General features: G+C 34.4%; 3 protein-coding genes across 4 annotated transcripts; 2 read left to right on the top strand and 1 right to left on the bottom strand.

Annotated features, from left to right (window-relative positions):
* The first annotated feature begins 1,670 nt into the window (after positions 1–1,670).
* Positions 1,671–3,551, top strand: LOC117575075 (eclosion hormone). 2 transcript variants are annotated; one of them, XM_052006960.1, is made up of 3 exons: positions 1,671–1,766; positions 2,984–3,093; positions 3,150–3,550. In XM_052006960.1, the coding sequence occupies exons 2-3, from the start codon at positions 2,985–2,987 to the stop codon at positions 3,332–3,334; spliced, it is 294 nt and encodes a 97-aa protein (XP_051862920.1). In that variant the 5' UTR covers positions 1,671–1,766; position 2,984; the 3' UTR covers positions 3,335–3,550. The 2 variants fall into 2 exon arrangements, with proteins under 2 accessions (XP_051862920.1, XP_034115060.1); XM_034259169.2 differs by lacking the exon at positions 1,671–1,766 and having other exon boundaries at positions 2,906–3,093; positions 3,150–3,551.
* Positions 3,522–13,942, bottom strand: LOC117576182 (peroxidase). Its single transcript, XM_034260772.2, has 10 exons — positions 12,984–13,942; positions 8,661–8,813; positions 6,882–6,964; positions 6,718–6,808; positions 5,701–6,089; positions 5,467–5,640; positions 4,441–5,371; positions 4,108–4,386; positions 3,955–4,051; positions 3,522–3,891 (listed from the first exon to the last, which is right to left on the bottom strand). Exons 1-10 carry the CDS (start codon positions 13,124–13,126, stop codon positions 3,844–3,846), a joined length of 2,388 nt encoding a protein of 795 aa, XP_034116663.1. The 5' UTR covers positions 13,127–13,942; the 3' UTR covers positions 3,522–3,843.
* On the top strand, positions 6,979–8,645 carry LOC117576183 (uncharacterized). Its single transcript, XM_034260773.2, has 5 exons — positions 6,979–7,401; positions 7,514–7,705; positions 7,759–8,070; positions 8,124–8,253; positions 8,313–8,645. Exons 1-5 carry the CDS (start codon positions 7,198–7,200, stop codon positions 8,396–8,398), a joined length of 924 nt encoding a protein of 307 aa, XP_034116664.1. The 5' UTR covers positions 6,979–7,197; the 3' UTR covers positions 8,399–8,645.
* Positions 13,943–15,756: the final 1,814 nt, after the last annotated feature.

The following is a 15,756-nucleotide window of genomic DNA, read 5'->3' as shown; positions in this document are numbered from 1 at the left end:
CATACAATGCTTCTACTTAAGTTGCTCTCCGTGTGCAATGGATGCACTCTCAAATAACTGCGGGGTGGCTTTTAATTATGTCGTTATTTTTTAATTGCCTGCATTTCAACGATTTCATATTGTGAGCATATTAAGAGTTGGGAGTATTTGAAGGCATTTCTGTTGGCACAATTTAATTATAGATAATAAATATAATATTTGTTATTAAATGACTGAATTTTTAAGAATACTTTTACATAATATTATCAACAATATTGCTGTAAGCCATCCTTAATAACTTTCAATAAATCCGTCAACTAAATGAGCATAAAATTTGTGGTAAACATAAGATGTTGCTTGTTTCCAATTTTAAATGTATTTATTAACATTAATTATGCAAACGAGAAGACGGTTAGAGAGAGTCTGACTATCGTTTTTGATGTATGTATACCAGACCGCCACAAATAATTGTAGTACGGCGCCATCTATTGGAATTTGTAGAATCTATTATATGGTCCAACAGTGTTGCCACATCAATATATTGCCAACGCAAGCAGTACACTGCTTCCATTTGAACCATCATTTCGAATAAAAAATGACTATGCCAACCATTCAATATGATATCAACCTAAAAGTAACCGGTAAGAAAGCTACAGTCGAGCGTGCTCGAATATGAGAAACCCGCCAACAATTTTCAATTAAGACATTTTCTAAAATACTACGAAAAACATTAAAATATACTGAAGGTTATATTTGTTATATCGATATTGTACTGTATATACAAATTTTCCATATAGTACAAAGTATACCGATGGTCAGCCAAAGCAACTAAGACAAAATTACAGTATGATTGTTTTGACATATAAAAGTATTTCCTAAATAACTTTTAAATAAAAATGTTCTATCTGATGGTTCCAAACTTTTAGGAATTATAAATACTTAAGTTATTATTGTAAGGACTGAAAATCGGCTCTAGCTTCAAAATTACACTTGCAATTCGGTTTATAGTATTGCCGAGTCGGAAGTGGGCATGGTAAGGATTGGTCTGCGTGCAAAAATTTCAAGTACAAATTATATCTGTCGAAACAAATTATATCTCTATCTCTGTCTATGAGATCCAGTGTTCTATGCGGAGAGACGAACGACTATATCGTGTTGAATGTTAAGGCAGATCACGAATATATAATTCTGCCTGATACATACATTTCCTGCAGTGATAATACCCTTCTACCCTCTGGGTAGCAGGTAGAATAATTTAATTAATTAGTTGGAAGAAATTGGGTTCTATCGGCTTTTTACAAAATGCATTGAGTATTAAAACCTCTCAGTAAATCTATATTTGATTTGAAGTTTTAAGCATTAAAAACTTGCAGTAAAATTCAAACACTATGAGCTATCTATTGGGGCGCATTTCCTGATTTAAATCGCTTCTTTGTTGATCCCGCAAAAAAATCACAAAAAAAAACGCAATTAAACTGGATAAGTAACATCCAGTCAGTATACCGCTGTGAAAGCCACTCAAGAAATGTAGCTGTTTCTCTTGCTGCGAGCGGAAGTAAGTTTTTGCAAATATATTGAATTATTTGTTTGTTGCTGAGATAGAGTGATTAATTTGTACGAACTCAGCGAGCCCCTGACAAATGTCAAGACACATAAATACAACAAGAACTCTGCACTCTAACAACACTCACCGTCAAACCAGTTCTCGGCAAACAAAACCATTGTAGACGTATTTGAGATACCAAAAGCTCACACCCACAACTCAGCAAAACTCTCGAAAGCAACCGGTAAGTTTTGAGTAATGCTTGTATACGTCACAAAATTAATTAGACATAAGCTGGTGTTGTTCAAGTATCACGCCCACAAAATCCCAGTGACGTTTAATTTCGTCTAGCACTCACATTACTCAAGAGGTTGGCGCGTGTTGTCAATTTACTTGAAAAATCGAATAATTTATATGGAATAACATTATCATAATTTTATTTTTTCCCACGACATATAAATTGAATAATAAATATACTCATTACTAAAACTTTTGACTGAAAATGTTTACGAGTAGATTTCAGAAGAGTGTAATCAAAACAAAAAGGCAATTTAGTCGAAAGACTACCAGGCTTAGTGAGATTGTAGCGTGAATTGGTGACGAACCAGAACCAGTCTCTGGCAACGCCAATATTATGTCCGGTTGAGACAAAAGAATTTCACGCATTTTATTGGGACATAAATTATTATTATAGCCGCTTTTGCGTCTCTGGACTTGTCCATCCAAGTTAATTCTACGTTTTACAATTTTAGCTGCAGTTACAGCTCCACTAATCAATGACCTATCCGACGACCAACCACTTGGCCGTATTAAATTTGCATTAATTACAGTTTAAGCGCATGACATCTGTTACACTCGGCTGAGTTCGTTTCCTTAACACTTCCTACTGTTACTTTCCATACAAATTTCCTAAAAACATATTAACTTTCTTTATATCAACTATTGTTCTTGGGAGCGGGGATTTTACTCTTGATACCAAAGACATAATTTGTATTAGTAAGTTCTGAATATTTACCTTTTTAAATAAAGTTCTAAATATCTATGTTCTATATTATTTACATCTATATTGATTACTGTCTTGTAATCCAGTAATCGTTTATTAGATCATCTTTTCTCTCTTTAAATATTTCTAATGCACAAAATATAATTTATATACATGACCCCATATAAATTACCGAGCTACTTTATTTGTATTGATACTTTTTTTTATTTTATCTGATGTACTCTCAGACTAACTGAGACCGGCTTGAAACAGTCTTGTAGTTGTTGTCGCTGCCGCTGTTTCACAATTCTTGACTTTATTAAGCTTTTGCACATTCGTTTGGGTCGTATATAAAATCAAAAGACAAACGAGAGTTTAATTATTTCAACATAAAACTTGACGCTCAACAGTCGCAAATTTTGCGCGGCTTCACGTCAATAGTATAATTGTATAATTGATTTTTATTTAATAACCATTAGAATGTGCACACATAAGATCCTGATGATGCTGTGTATGGCGATGACAATTGCTTGCCTGCTGCAGACAGGGGATACATACCCTTCCATTGGACATTATGGAAAGAGATTCGGTAAGCCTTTTAAACCATTACTATTATTAAATTTTAATTTTATTAAAATGTTACAGATCCAATGAGTGGAATTGATTTTATACAGATTTGTCTCAATAACTGTGCGCAATGTAAAAAAATGTTTGGTGATTACTTCCAAGGACAGACTTGCGCCGAATCGTGCCTAAAGTTTAAAGGGAAGGCCATTCCTGATTGTGAAGATATTGGATCCATAGCACCATTCCTCAATGCCCTTGAGTAAATGCTTTTCGAGTTTAATTCGCACCTTGCGATTTTATTCGCATCCAAAAGATTATATTAATCATTAAAATACTGAACCTTCTGTCACTTTGCGAAACACATCTATCCTGTTAAATTGATGAAGCTGAAGATCATGTAACCAAAGAAGTTTTAACAATCTGTAGAAAATAAATACTAGCACTTAAAGCACATATAATTTTTCACATTTTATTTAATTGGGGAATAATCGTCATGTATTTAATTTACAATGAATAATTTGACCTTTATTAACCTATGATGTATTTCTGCTATTTTAAAATAATACATATATACAAAAATGATAGAAATGCATGGAAATGTCGGAAATCTATATTTCGAATGACAGTGTGAAGTTGGAGCTGACTGTCAATTAACAGTGAAAATGAATATAGCAAGACTAGAAGAAGATTAAATAGGACAATGTAAAGAAATAAGGAAAGCATGATAATGTAAAAATTAAAAAAGCAACGAAAACAATAATCCAAACATCCTTTACTTTCTAAAGTTTAAAATTGTATCGGGAATTTCATTAATGTAATTCTGAAAACGAAAACAAGTGATGTTATAACGATTTTAAAACATTTTTTTTTTAATTTTACTTACATATTGGGATGAGTCTAGGCCATGCTTACCCAAGTCCGCCCACTTGCTTAAATCAATGGACGCTATAATGCCGCTCTTGCATGGTACACGAGGATTTCTATATGAAAACAATTATCAAATATTTGTATTACTATTATTATTAAAAAGACTTACATTTCATGGTCTGGCAATACCATAGGATATATCTGCACTGTATCAATCAAATCGGTATTATCGCAAATTAAACGGGAAAGTTTAGCTTTGCGTATCTCCTGCAGCTGTTCGGGTGTAAACGATGATGGCTGATTAGGCAACTCATACCAAAAACGGTCGCCACGACGAATGTAACTCATTTGAGTAGCAATAATACAGGCAAAGGTTGGACCCAGCATGGAACCAGGCAATGATTTTTCGGATACACCACCGGACCACAAATCGATGTCAGCAGGATTTCTAAAGCATTACAATTAGAAGAAAATCTTGAACGCTAATTTAAATCGAACTTACTCAAAAATGCTGCCATAGCGAAGAACAGTCTCATTTGGCATGGAGCCATACATTTCATCCCATGTATTGGAAGTTGGCAATCCACAGAACTTACGGAATTCCATATACCCAGGAATACCGAACTCACGACCACGTTGCATATTGAATGAAACCAAATCCATGCCGAATCGTGCACCTTCCTTTTTAAAGAGGTGATTGGTAACCTCCTGGGTAATAGAGTCATCCATGGCTTGTGCCACCTGATTCATTAGACCCATAAAATATTCATCAAGAACTCCAGCTCGATACAAATCATAAGGCCGACGAATTAAATCTGATAAACGCTTTGAAGCAATAAATTTATGTGCCTTAGACCAGCGCTCGACCGCAGTCGGCAATAGTGAATGACCGAAACGGAATGCCGCACCAGCAAATGAATCAATAATTCCTGGATTCACTTTAGAATCATATCCATCCCAATAACCATCCTTCTGCAATACCAAACCAAACTTCTCCATTACCTCTTTTCCCAGTAGAATAGGCAAAAATTCATTGAATGTAATGTGTTGTACTATGGCAATATTAATACGACGCGCTTCCTGGAAAAGTGTTTCATCATCCCAGTGTTGATTAATGTGAGCCAGTCCTGTGGCCAGACGATTGTGCTCGCGCGCCATTAAAGTGTGCATGCATGTCAAGACTAGTTGCTCATTAACTCGAATCTCGCCTCCTTCAAAGCAATACATGCTTTTGTTAGGTCGAGTGCAGCCCTCGTCAGGTATATCTAATTTTAAAGGTAATAGATCTTTCAGTCCATATTCTTGGAATACAGGATTCATTCGCATCAGGCCACCGTATCCAGTACGAAGTTTTCGTGCAAAGGATTCCTTAACACCATAAACAGTGTTGGCGTCAATGACGCCTGTTAAAGTATTAAACTGCTGTCTAGAACCTGCAAAGCAAATATTGTGCAACATTTGTAAAATAAAAGTTGAAATATATGAGGAACTACAATACTTAATTGGCAAGTTTTACTTTAATAATTACCCAATCGACAGCCTGGACGGGGGGAAGGAAATCCTCGCACAAAATCTATGCACTTCACATTGAAAAGGCGATAGAAGTAATCATCGTCAGGAATTCGTATTTCATTGCAATATGGATGTTTTAGATGTAGTGCTCGCTTGCAACATTCCTCCGGATCATTACGGTTAATCGGGTCTATGAAAAAAATCTTTACTATACCATATAACATTAAAACCAAATGGCTGCGTAACGTACCCAAGGGTGTGCCAGTTAATGTAAAGTCGTGATCCATAAATTGACCCCAAGCAATGACCATAACTGTACCCGCGTGATCGTGATATCCATCATCTGGGTGCATTGTGCGGGAAACAACGCGAGAAAAGGGTAAATCACGACCTGTCACCGAAATCCGTGGAGCATTTATGCCATCTGCGTATAGCGGTCCAATTAGGCGTTGGAAAGGAGCATTAGCGGCGCCCCAGGTAGGATGTTCAATGTTATTGCAGAGTCCGTCGAATCGTCGATACTTTCCTGGGCGGCACTCCACTCCGGCAAAGAACGGTGGACAGACTTCACGAATAAGCGTTTTTGAGGTATCAATTGTAGGCAATCCTTTTTCGATTTCTTCATATGATAGGCCATATCTACACGTTACACAATTATAATTCAATAAAATATTATAAGATTTCCAACAATTACCACACTACTAACAAAAGGAATTACAAATGAGTGACTTTTGTTAAGGGGTTCAAGAAATTATCGATTGCAAATTTAGCTATTGAGTTGGTTAATTTTGCAAAACATATGTAAAAATATCCATCTCTTCGATTAAACCAGTCAAACGTTGAAACTTTGTGTATTGGGTAGTCATGCTCACTATTAATGACGCTGCAATCTTAAGCAATTGCATTATTTACATTTATTTATATTTACACAAGAAGTACCACAAATAATGAATAACATCTGCGTCAAAAGCAAAAAATAGTTGCACCACTTGGTCGCTTGATGTGCAACGTTTTAGAGCCAAACAGGTCTCAGATCATATTTAGTATGTAAAGTGTACAAGTGGTTGCCATCAAAGTTAAGTTAAGTTTCTAAAGTTTGATATCTTCTATTGACAAACGCAAATCGCTTTACCAAAGCCTAAAATGATTCCATATAAGGATGCAAGTACAAACATTAAACAGAACTAGTACGATTTCTTAACCACGTTGTTGCGATGTTCAGTGTAATTTATTATTTGAGCCCAACTTTGAAGCCCCTCTTACGTACGTGCGTGCCAATTGTATAGATATGTCGAGTAACAATTCACCAACGGTAGCTAGCTCCTCGGGCTTCCAGTCAGATTTTGGTTGGGCAACGTCTGTGTAAAAGATATCGTAAAATCGAAATATTACATGCATATATAAAATATCTGCAGGCAAATTATTACTTACGTATACGCTTGCGAGCATCCATATAAGCTGCGTTGATGGCGTCATAAGTAATACAAGTGCCTGGTCCACCGGTATAAGGATTCCTGCAAGGCATAGATAAGCATATATAATAGAAATAGAAAAAAGAAATAATTTGTTCCTTTCACTTAGCAGCCATGAGCATCTGGTCGCAACCAGTAACACGCCCGCACAGCTTGCGATTTACCAGATAATTGAATTATTAACAGTCGACTGCATAAACTGTAATGTACATGCAATGAAATCGTCGCATTGGTAACTCTGTGCGCAGTTCGCTACATGACTTTGGCGAGTCAACATGGAAAAGACGCGCCTCAGATTGAAACAGATATTGGAACAAAATAGTCAACCTCATTTAAGTTCAAGTATTAAGGAACTGAAACTTAAAAACTGCAAGGCTTCGCATCATGTTAAAAACCTGACTAACTGGGGAAGAATTATACTATTGTTCGGTCTGATAGTATTCGCGTTGAAATACTATCACTCTGAGTTGCAAGGACGTGTAAGTAATTTTAACTTTTCTTTTATTGAGACTGAGCTTTCCCTAACATTTCAATATAAAAAGACGGCCTAGATAACTTAAATACATTTGTTTCCATACTTTTAATACTTAGCGTTGTGCCTTGTCTTTGATTCGGCCATTGAGCTACGCGTTTCGACCACCTGAGAATTGTGATTTCTGTAGCCAAATAAAGAGCATACCATATGTCAGTAAACTCAGCCCCTCTGAATTTAAATCATATTATGGATATAGTGGTGCACCAATTGTGGTCAGTGATGCATTACAAAACTGGACAGCGTCGACGGTGGGTAAAATTTATTAAAAAGAAAGCATGTTCTAATCACGTATCACGTGCAGACCTTTAATTTTCGGTACTTTCAAAATGCCTACCGTAAAGCTAGACGCAAACAACGTTTGCGCCACTGCCAGTTTTTGCCATATAAAACAGGCTTTCAGGATATCTACGAAGCCTTAGAGATGTCACCAGCGCGAATCGATTCGGTGATGGGAGAAGCTCCTTGGTACTTTGGCTGGAGCAATTGTCATGCTGAGACTACTGATCAATTTCGCAAGCACTACAGCAAACCCTATTTTCTACCCGAAGACTCAGAGAACAATGTAGTAGACTGGATATTTATGGGAACAGCGGGAATGGGTGCCCAAATGCATGTATGTAAATTATGTCAAATAAACAAACATGACTATTTATCGGTATATAACAGATTGACAATGTACGATTACCCTCCTGGCAAGCGCAATTGGCAGGCAGTAAGCTCTGGATTCTGGTTCCCCCACCTGAGTGCTATTTTCGTTGTGCTCGCTTTGAAGTGATAGTGCGACAAGGAGAAATGAGTAAGTTAAAATGAAAGCAAATGTTGCCAATATTGTAAGGTAAACTAATATTATTGCAGTCGTTTTGGACACCAACCGGTGGTATCATCAAACTTTTGTACAGCCTGGAGCTGTCAGTATTACTATTGGAGCCGAATACGACTAAATCGTATAGTTATATTTTTGTTTATTTTATGAAATTTTCATTTGAAAATAATGAAAAAAATTGTAATTTTAGAAAACCCATAAAATATTCATATATGTTTGTTATTTTGATTCCGCACACTTGTAGGTGTAAGCTCCTAAATTCAAGGGACTATAACAGCAAAAAGAGTTAACTTTGATAGACACAAAAACAGGCAAGTATGCAGATAGATTAAAAATTACAAAAATTATTTATTCTTGTTTACTACTGAAACCATACTTACAGCGTGCCGCGAAATAAATTAACATTGTAGTCGTAAACAGATGAACGTCCAGGTCCAGCCAGCAGTAAAGCACAGTCAGAGCCAAGTGAAGGCTGATTTCCAAACTGATGATATTGAGCAACTGCGACACTCAGGAAGCACATCAAAGATATTCTAAAATCAAATTTCATTGTACTTAGAATACCAACTAGATAAAAAATAATTATATTCTCTATTATAAAGTGGTTGTCTTATGTGGTACAACCTGCAAACTTGCACTTAGTATGACAAAAATAACTTGATCACCGTGCACAGGCTAAACGTTAATAGCTACATAGCTGCAATGCTTAAGCAATATCGTGTGATTAGTTTGAGGCTGAATATTTCAAATTTTTAGAACAGAATGGTGTGTGGCTCACACTTTTTCCCAATATATTATAATTATCGAAATTTCATCGTGCTGACCCTTAATTAAAAATCCTACTCCAATGCTAAAATGACAAGTCCAGTTTTTAAGTGGGTAATTTCTACAAATAAATTATCGTAAATAGTTTTAAAGAAGACTGTCATGCTACATAAAACAACATTTTCGAAGATGGAAAAATGAAATATTAGCGATGCATCTAGTTGTTAAAGAGAAGCAGAATGAATCCAAAAAATACAAAGACGAACTCAAGTATCTTCTTAAAAATATTATGTTAAAAGACAACTTTATCAAAATAAAAATTATAAAAATAAAAAATTGATAAACAATATATTCGTTAGTAAATGTTAATGACTTTTTATAGGTATTTATTTTCATTGTACTCATATGACATAAAACATAAGTGAAAGTTTTTTTTGACTTGCTTTGTTGCATCTTTTTAAGATAACAACACAAACACAGTTCATAATACCCTAGGTGCCAATTGTATGAGTATAATAACGCGTACTTAAATCCTTTCACTTTCTATTTTTTATTAACGTACGACTTTTTGATTTAAAGTGTGCAATAGTTGTCTCTTATTTAAAAAGAGCTGTTAGGTGTAGTTTTAATAATCTAATTGATTAGGAAGTAAAATTCTGATCAAATCGAAGAAAACTCCAATATATAAGAAGTTATTTGAAATCAACAGAGGCACTCCTATTACATTTGGCCATTGCAATGCGTGTCAGCCGCTTACTTTATGATATAGATCGTGCTTGCACAACTTTTGAATTGTAGACACCTTTCCCAAAAATACTTTTTTTAAAAATACGCAAATTAAAATCAAGGTTGTTCATAAAATAAATTCAATTTCAATACATGTTGTATTGTACTTTTTTAAATTGCCAAAAAAAAATAGAATACAGCTAATGACACCTACGCAGTAATTGGCAACGCCTGTCGTGTGTAAATATTTTATATATATACTCAGGTTACCGAGACTCAAATGCATGCAGACCAGCAGCCCACTGTGCATAGTCAATTAATTGTTGCTCGCCTTCGGGGCGACAGCTTTTATGAAAGGCGCTCACGCATAGTCGAAAATACTCAACGTCCTCCGGACTAAGACCGAAATATAACCACATTTTTGTACATTCACGCAACTTTACGTTTTACACCTGCCCAAGAGTCAATTATTTTTTTGGAGACTTTTGCCAGAAATCTTTATGTAACTCTTAAACAACTTACTCAAAAATGCTTCGATTATGTATCAATATACTGTCATTTACCTATCGATGAAAATAATGTACATTACAATATATAATACTTATGGTACAGTACCATCAATAGAGTATTATCATCTTTTGTCACGAAATAATTCTTACAATAGACCCGCCAAATATTTCATAGTTCAAGATAATAGTAATCTTTACGCAATAAAATTGGCCATATAAAAAAGAAAAATAATAATTTCTTTGAAATCGAAAATTTTACTCTTCATGATTACACCATGTGAATCTGTAATGAACAATAGTTACGTTGTTGCTTCTATTGTTGTCGTATTTCTTTCAAACACAATTTTTTCTGCCTTCAACAAACCTGATTTGAAGACCTGCAATACGGTAAGTATATATGGTTTACCATATTTACTCTTTATTAAAATTTTATTTTATTGCTTAATAAAATTCCTAAAAAAAAAACTTACTAAGTTCATTCCAGTGATAATTGTGTTGACACCATCATCACACTCTACGTGCGAACAATGTTATTTAAATTTAAACTCAGCTTTACACTAATTTTTCCAACAGATATCATACACTATACAACTTATCGCCTCTCCCTTCTATTTGGTTTTCTCTGCTCAACAATTGTTTAAAGATATTTGGAACAATTTGGCTCTCACAATTCAAGTGGCTTTGTTATTTTTTCTTAATCTTCATACATACATACATATGTGCATAAAAAGTGGGATCAGTTGCTATTATATTTCAGGAAATTAATTAATATCTTTAGTTGAGGCTCTGATGTTTTCAAGTTATATTCAAATTACTTACCGAAAATTATGATTTTTATAAATTTGAAATATAGTGTACATGTCAACCTCGTATAGTTTTTGAGACATACTTATTTACATTTGCACAAAACTGTATAACCTTTTTTAACCCAGTTCCAATAGGCACATGGCATAATAATAGTGAAAGTACACGGCTTCAGCCTGTTATAAAAGCAATACAATTTCGGGTAGGTGAAATTAATGTTTATTATGGAGCATCATCAGTAACAAAAAGTTTACCTAGTGCACAGAAAGGAAACAATTTGTACATGAAAGGTAAATGTTGAAGCAGATCAACATTCACTTTGAAAATCGATTGTGCTTCAAGCTCATCAACGCCAACCGAACAAACAATTCGATACAATTTTTATGTTGAAGATCAACACACACACACAAAATGAATTACCAATTGATGAAATTATATAAGTAAGTACAATATATTATTTTGGTTTTTTGGTACAGAATATTGAAGTATAGCCAATGATTCAATCCCAATTCTTTGTAATTGCCTCAACAACTTTAACCTTGATTGGTGGATTACGCAACAGTACCTGTTTGACAAAAAAACATGAATTGTATAAAGACGTGTCTAAAATAGAAAAAGGCAACTGCACACCAAAGAACTTTAGCCTTGACACAAATTCAATTCAAAATGCAATAGTAAATCTATCAATGGTCTTTACATACCATCACTGCAATTGTCAGTATTAACTATTTAACTTGCTTTCTATATGTAGTCATAATTATATCTTCATCCTATGGACATCACATAAACCGGATCTCTAGCAAGTCACGCGGCAGATGCAGCCCAGTTTTAGTGGAGTCCAGTCATTCACTACGACCACCACTACAATTACAGCAGGAAATCAACTTCTTTTTACACTTTGTCTGTTGGAGCTGGTCTTCTACATTTAAGGAGAAAGTAAAGTGAACAAATGTAGACGTAGGCGCAGACATTTGAAGCCAGCTTGAAGACGAACAGGTTAAACATGAAACTCATTTCAACAGCGGCAACCACTCAACCAATTGCGTAACACAATTTGAACTTTGCAATGTTAATGTCCCCATAAAGGCGTACTCAAACTACAAACGAAGATATGTCCTTATTTGTGGGGAGTATCATAAAATTATTATTATGATAATAACAAGAAATTCGATTGTTAACAGCAAAGCGTTAACTCAATATTATTATCACTGGTATTCAATTTTTATTGTTGATTAACTTGCTGCCGGTTCAGTTACGGTCCTATAGAATTTTTGACACTGGTAACAAACAAATTAATGTGAATTATGACCCAGATTGACTATTTTATATAATAGAGATACGCATATGCGCTGAGGTATATATAAGATGAGGCTTATAGCCAAGAGAGTCTTATTTTTCTGCAGCTATATATATTTTTCCATTTGGCTGTATTTATTAGGTAACAAAGTAACTTTAACATAATTCCTTAAATATTCAAAATTTGTAAAGTTGCATTTAAGAATTCAATACATCACAATATAATTAGAATTCTCGCATGTACAACCAATGCAACCTAAATATTAATGCATCAATCAAACTACACATATGGCGCAAGTTTTTTTACTAAACAAAACAATTCAACATACAGAAATTTCTCTGATGGGAGCAAAGAACTTGCCATACAAGTGACACAAATTTACGTGTACAATAAACATTTAAGTGTAAACAGAAAGTTTTCATAACGATCGGCTCGTATGATAGGAATTGAGTTCGTGCAAGCCGCTAGAATCTTGTACGAAGGGGAACTTATTAACCGCACATATTATCGTTTGACATAACTAAAAATGTTAAATGTTTTTATAGTACACGCTACAAAAAATATAAGTAAAATAAATATTTAAATAGAAATAGATAACATACCTTAAAATCATTTTGTTGACGTTGCACTTCGTTACTTGCTTATTGATTGTCGTAGTTGGTAATGATTTCTTGAAATGCGTTGCTAAAAATAATTTGCGCTCCAAATACTGCGAAATCCAATTAAAAACAGTCCAACGTTGCATTAGCCCACGCAGAGTGCGATGATGATTTTTCGACTTGGCCTTAATTATTTTGTAATTTAGTTGACCAACTAAGGTGCAGCATCACACTGACACACTTTGACCAATCACACAGCTGCCGTCTAGATTATTAATTAAGTGTTTTTAACCCAAATAATTTTATATACACATTTCTTTTGAAAAAACAATTAAATGCAAATTTGTTTAAAGAAATTACGCATTATTCACTAAACTTTTTAAGAGATGAACATATGTCGTCTAGTACATTTTGAAAAAAGCTTACAATGCTGATGGCTTACAGCAGAGCTGACACGGTGTGTATCCAACACATAACTGAAATCTGTGGCTCAATGCTGCCACACAAAACCAAATAACTTAGCGACTGGAATATGGTTGTGGCAACGTCAACGTCAGCATCGCAGCGACATCGGCAGCAACAGCGGCAGCAACAACGGCAGCAACAATGGCAGCAAGAGCGGCAGCGAATACGATAGCAAGCCATAACAAACAAGCAGCTAAAAGAGAGACCGGCAAATCAAATGCTTAACACAAAAGCACGAAGATAGCCAAAGCAACTCTGAGCTCAACTTTGAGTTTGGCTTTAAATATGACGTCGTTGTATTTGAGTACAATTTTTTTTTCAGCTGTAAACTAGTATTGCCATATCAACATGAGTTGAGTATAGTGTGGTGGGTTTGGTGAGATTTAATGTTATGGTGTTAGTGCTTTTGAGCAGTTTGTTGCTTAAGTCTTTTGATTTTGTATTGTTGGCGATATGTTGTGGCACTCATTTTCGTCATCTACATTTAAAAGATTTATGAATAGAAATAAGAATACTCATATCGGTAGAAAAGTTTTTACTAATTAATAATTTCCAACGTGTTAACATATATGTTTAAACTATTGTTCTATGGAATTTGCACTTCATCAATAAAAAAAAAAAACCAGAAACTTCTTCAGTAACAATTTTTCTTTTATTACCGAATTCTGATATTTCTATTTTTATTCAAACATTGTTGACCTAGTTCGTGATTTTAATTTTTTCTTAAATCTTAAATGCATGCACTTACTTGAAGAAGTTTGCATATTTACAATACGGTTGTTTAATTAATATTATATAATTGAAATTTTAAATCATTTAAGAGTACACTACGATTAAAAAAATTTTAATTTATGTACATACAGTATTTATGAAGTAAGTCATGGTACCAAATAAGCTCTCACTTCGCGTCGATTTAATTAAGTTGAAACCACTGAAAAGCTGACAAAACCACTGTAGTCAACCTTGCAAGCATTCTTAACATGTTCAAGATATTTACAACTCACAGCCTGTAGATCGGGTACAATTGCGTTCACTTTTCAAAAGTTAACTTCATTTTATTGACACGAAAATATTTGTTACTCGATGGCTATAATAGAAAAATTGTTGTTTTAAGTGTTGAAATGATAGTTCTTTAATTATGATTCTGATTTGTGTCCGGGAAAAGATTTCAATTAATTCAATCTACTTTATAACTAAGGAGCTGATTTTATGCATATAATTTGATTAGCAAAACGATCGATTGCAGGAAAAATAACATGCATGCATATGTATATTAAAGCGATTTCCACATTTATATTAAAATTTATTGCAATAAATGTTTATTTGATCATATCAGAATGCGAAAACATAGAAATAGAGTCCAGTTATTTATACAATGTTTCTTATATTGAATTTACAATAATTGGCGAAATGATAATTACAATTCTGATAAGCACATTTAGTACGGTGCGTATGAGCCAACAGTGCGAGAACCAGAAGAAAGTGCAGTTCTGATTTTGGGGTTAATTTGTTGGCGACCGCTCAAAATTGTGGGATATGCGTCTTGCACAGAATATGGAATTGATCTGGCAAGAGATCCTGTAGCATATGATCGTTGTAGTTTCGGGCTCAGGCCGACAGATGCGGAGGACAGAACACCTGAACGGCTTCCTACTATACCTTTAGATGATGACAAATAAGAAGTTGCTCCAGAGACTGCTACGTCTCTTATAACTGGTGCCGATACGGAGGAACCTTGAAGACCATAATGTCCACCCCATAGTCCAGCGGGCGGCAGGTATGAAGAAGATGGAAGATGGGCAACGGCTCCATAAAAAATGCAACTTAGCACAAGAACGAATCTAGCAATCATTTTTATTATTTCAATTATTATTTGTTTCTGTAAATGACTTTGTTTATACTTGGCAGATAACTGATGCCTTTCATACAAATCTCAGAGAATTTATAGTTTCGTAACAAACATTAAAAAACACTTTCTTCTTATCTCAATTAATCTTAATAATTTTTGTTAAACCATTTATATATAATTATGCCCAACTGCTAGGTTTAAATTCGGATCCATTGCTTTTTTAACGAAAATACCCTGAAAATTGTATTTGGCGGACACTCCTTGGCAAACAGCTGTTATCTGTTTATAAGAGTACCCGATTATATATAATAATAAATACTATAATAATACACCAATATAAAGTAAATACATTTACTTTTATTTCAAATAAAGGTATGAATGCGTTGGCTTGAGGTCAAACAACTCCACAGATTTTATCTGCTAAAAATACTTGAGACACGTACTTTCCACCCTTTTAAAAGA

Source organism: Drosophila albomicans, chromosome 2R (assembly GCF_009650485.2).
Source record: "Drosophila albomicans strain 15112-1751.03 chromosome 2R, ASM965048v2, whole genome shotgun sequence".
Lineage (NCBI taxonomy): Eukaryota > Metazoa > Arthropoda > Insecta > Diptera > Drosophilidae > Drosophila > Drosophila albomicans.
Note: the sequence above shows the minus strand (reverse complement) of the source record. Positions and strands in the feature narration are given on the sequence as shown.

Excerpts from the sequence above, each read along its gene's own strand:
- LOC117575075 (XM_034259169.2), top strand. The coding sequence starts at position 2,985 with ATGTGCACACATAAGATCCTGATGATGCTGTGTATGGCGATGACAATT. Across the intron at positions 3,094-3,149 it reads ACATTATGGAAAGAGATTCG|ATCCAATGAGTGGAATTGAT; the intron begins GTAAGCCTTTTA and ends AAAATGTTACAG.
- LOC117576183 (XM_034260773.2), top strand. The coding sequence starts at position 7,198 with ATGGAAAAGACGCGCCTCAGATTGAAACAGATATTGGAACAAAATAGT. Across the intron at positions 8,071-8,123 it reads GAATGGGTGCCCAAATGCAT|ATTGACAATGTACGATTACC; the intron begins GTATGTAAATTA and ends GGTATATAACAG. Across the intron at positions 8,254-8,312 it reads AGTGCGACAAGGAGAAATGA|TCGTTTTGGACACCAACCGG; the intron begins GTAAGTTAAAAT and ends ATATTATTGCAG.
- LOC117576182 (XM_034260772.2), bottom strand. The coding sequence starts at position 13,126 with ATGCAACGTTGGACTGTTTTTAATTGGATTTCGCAGTATTTGGAGCGC. Across the intron at positions 4,387-4,440 it reads CGCTATGGCAGCATTTTTGA|AAATCCTGCTGACATCGATT; the intron begins GTAAGTTCGATT and ends GTAATGCTTTAG. Across the intron at positions 4,052-4,107 it reads GTATTGCCAGACCATGAAAT|AAATCCTCGTGTACCATGCA; the intron begins GTAAGTCTTTTT and ends GTTTTCATATAG.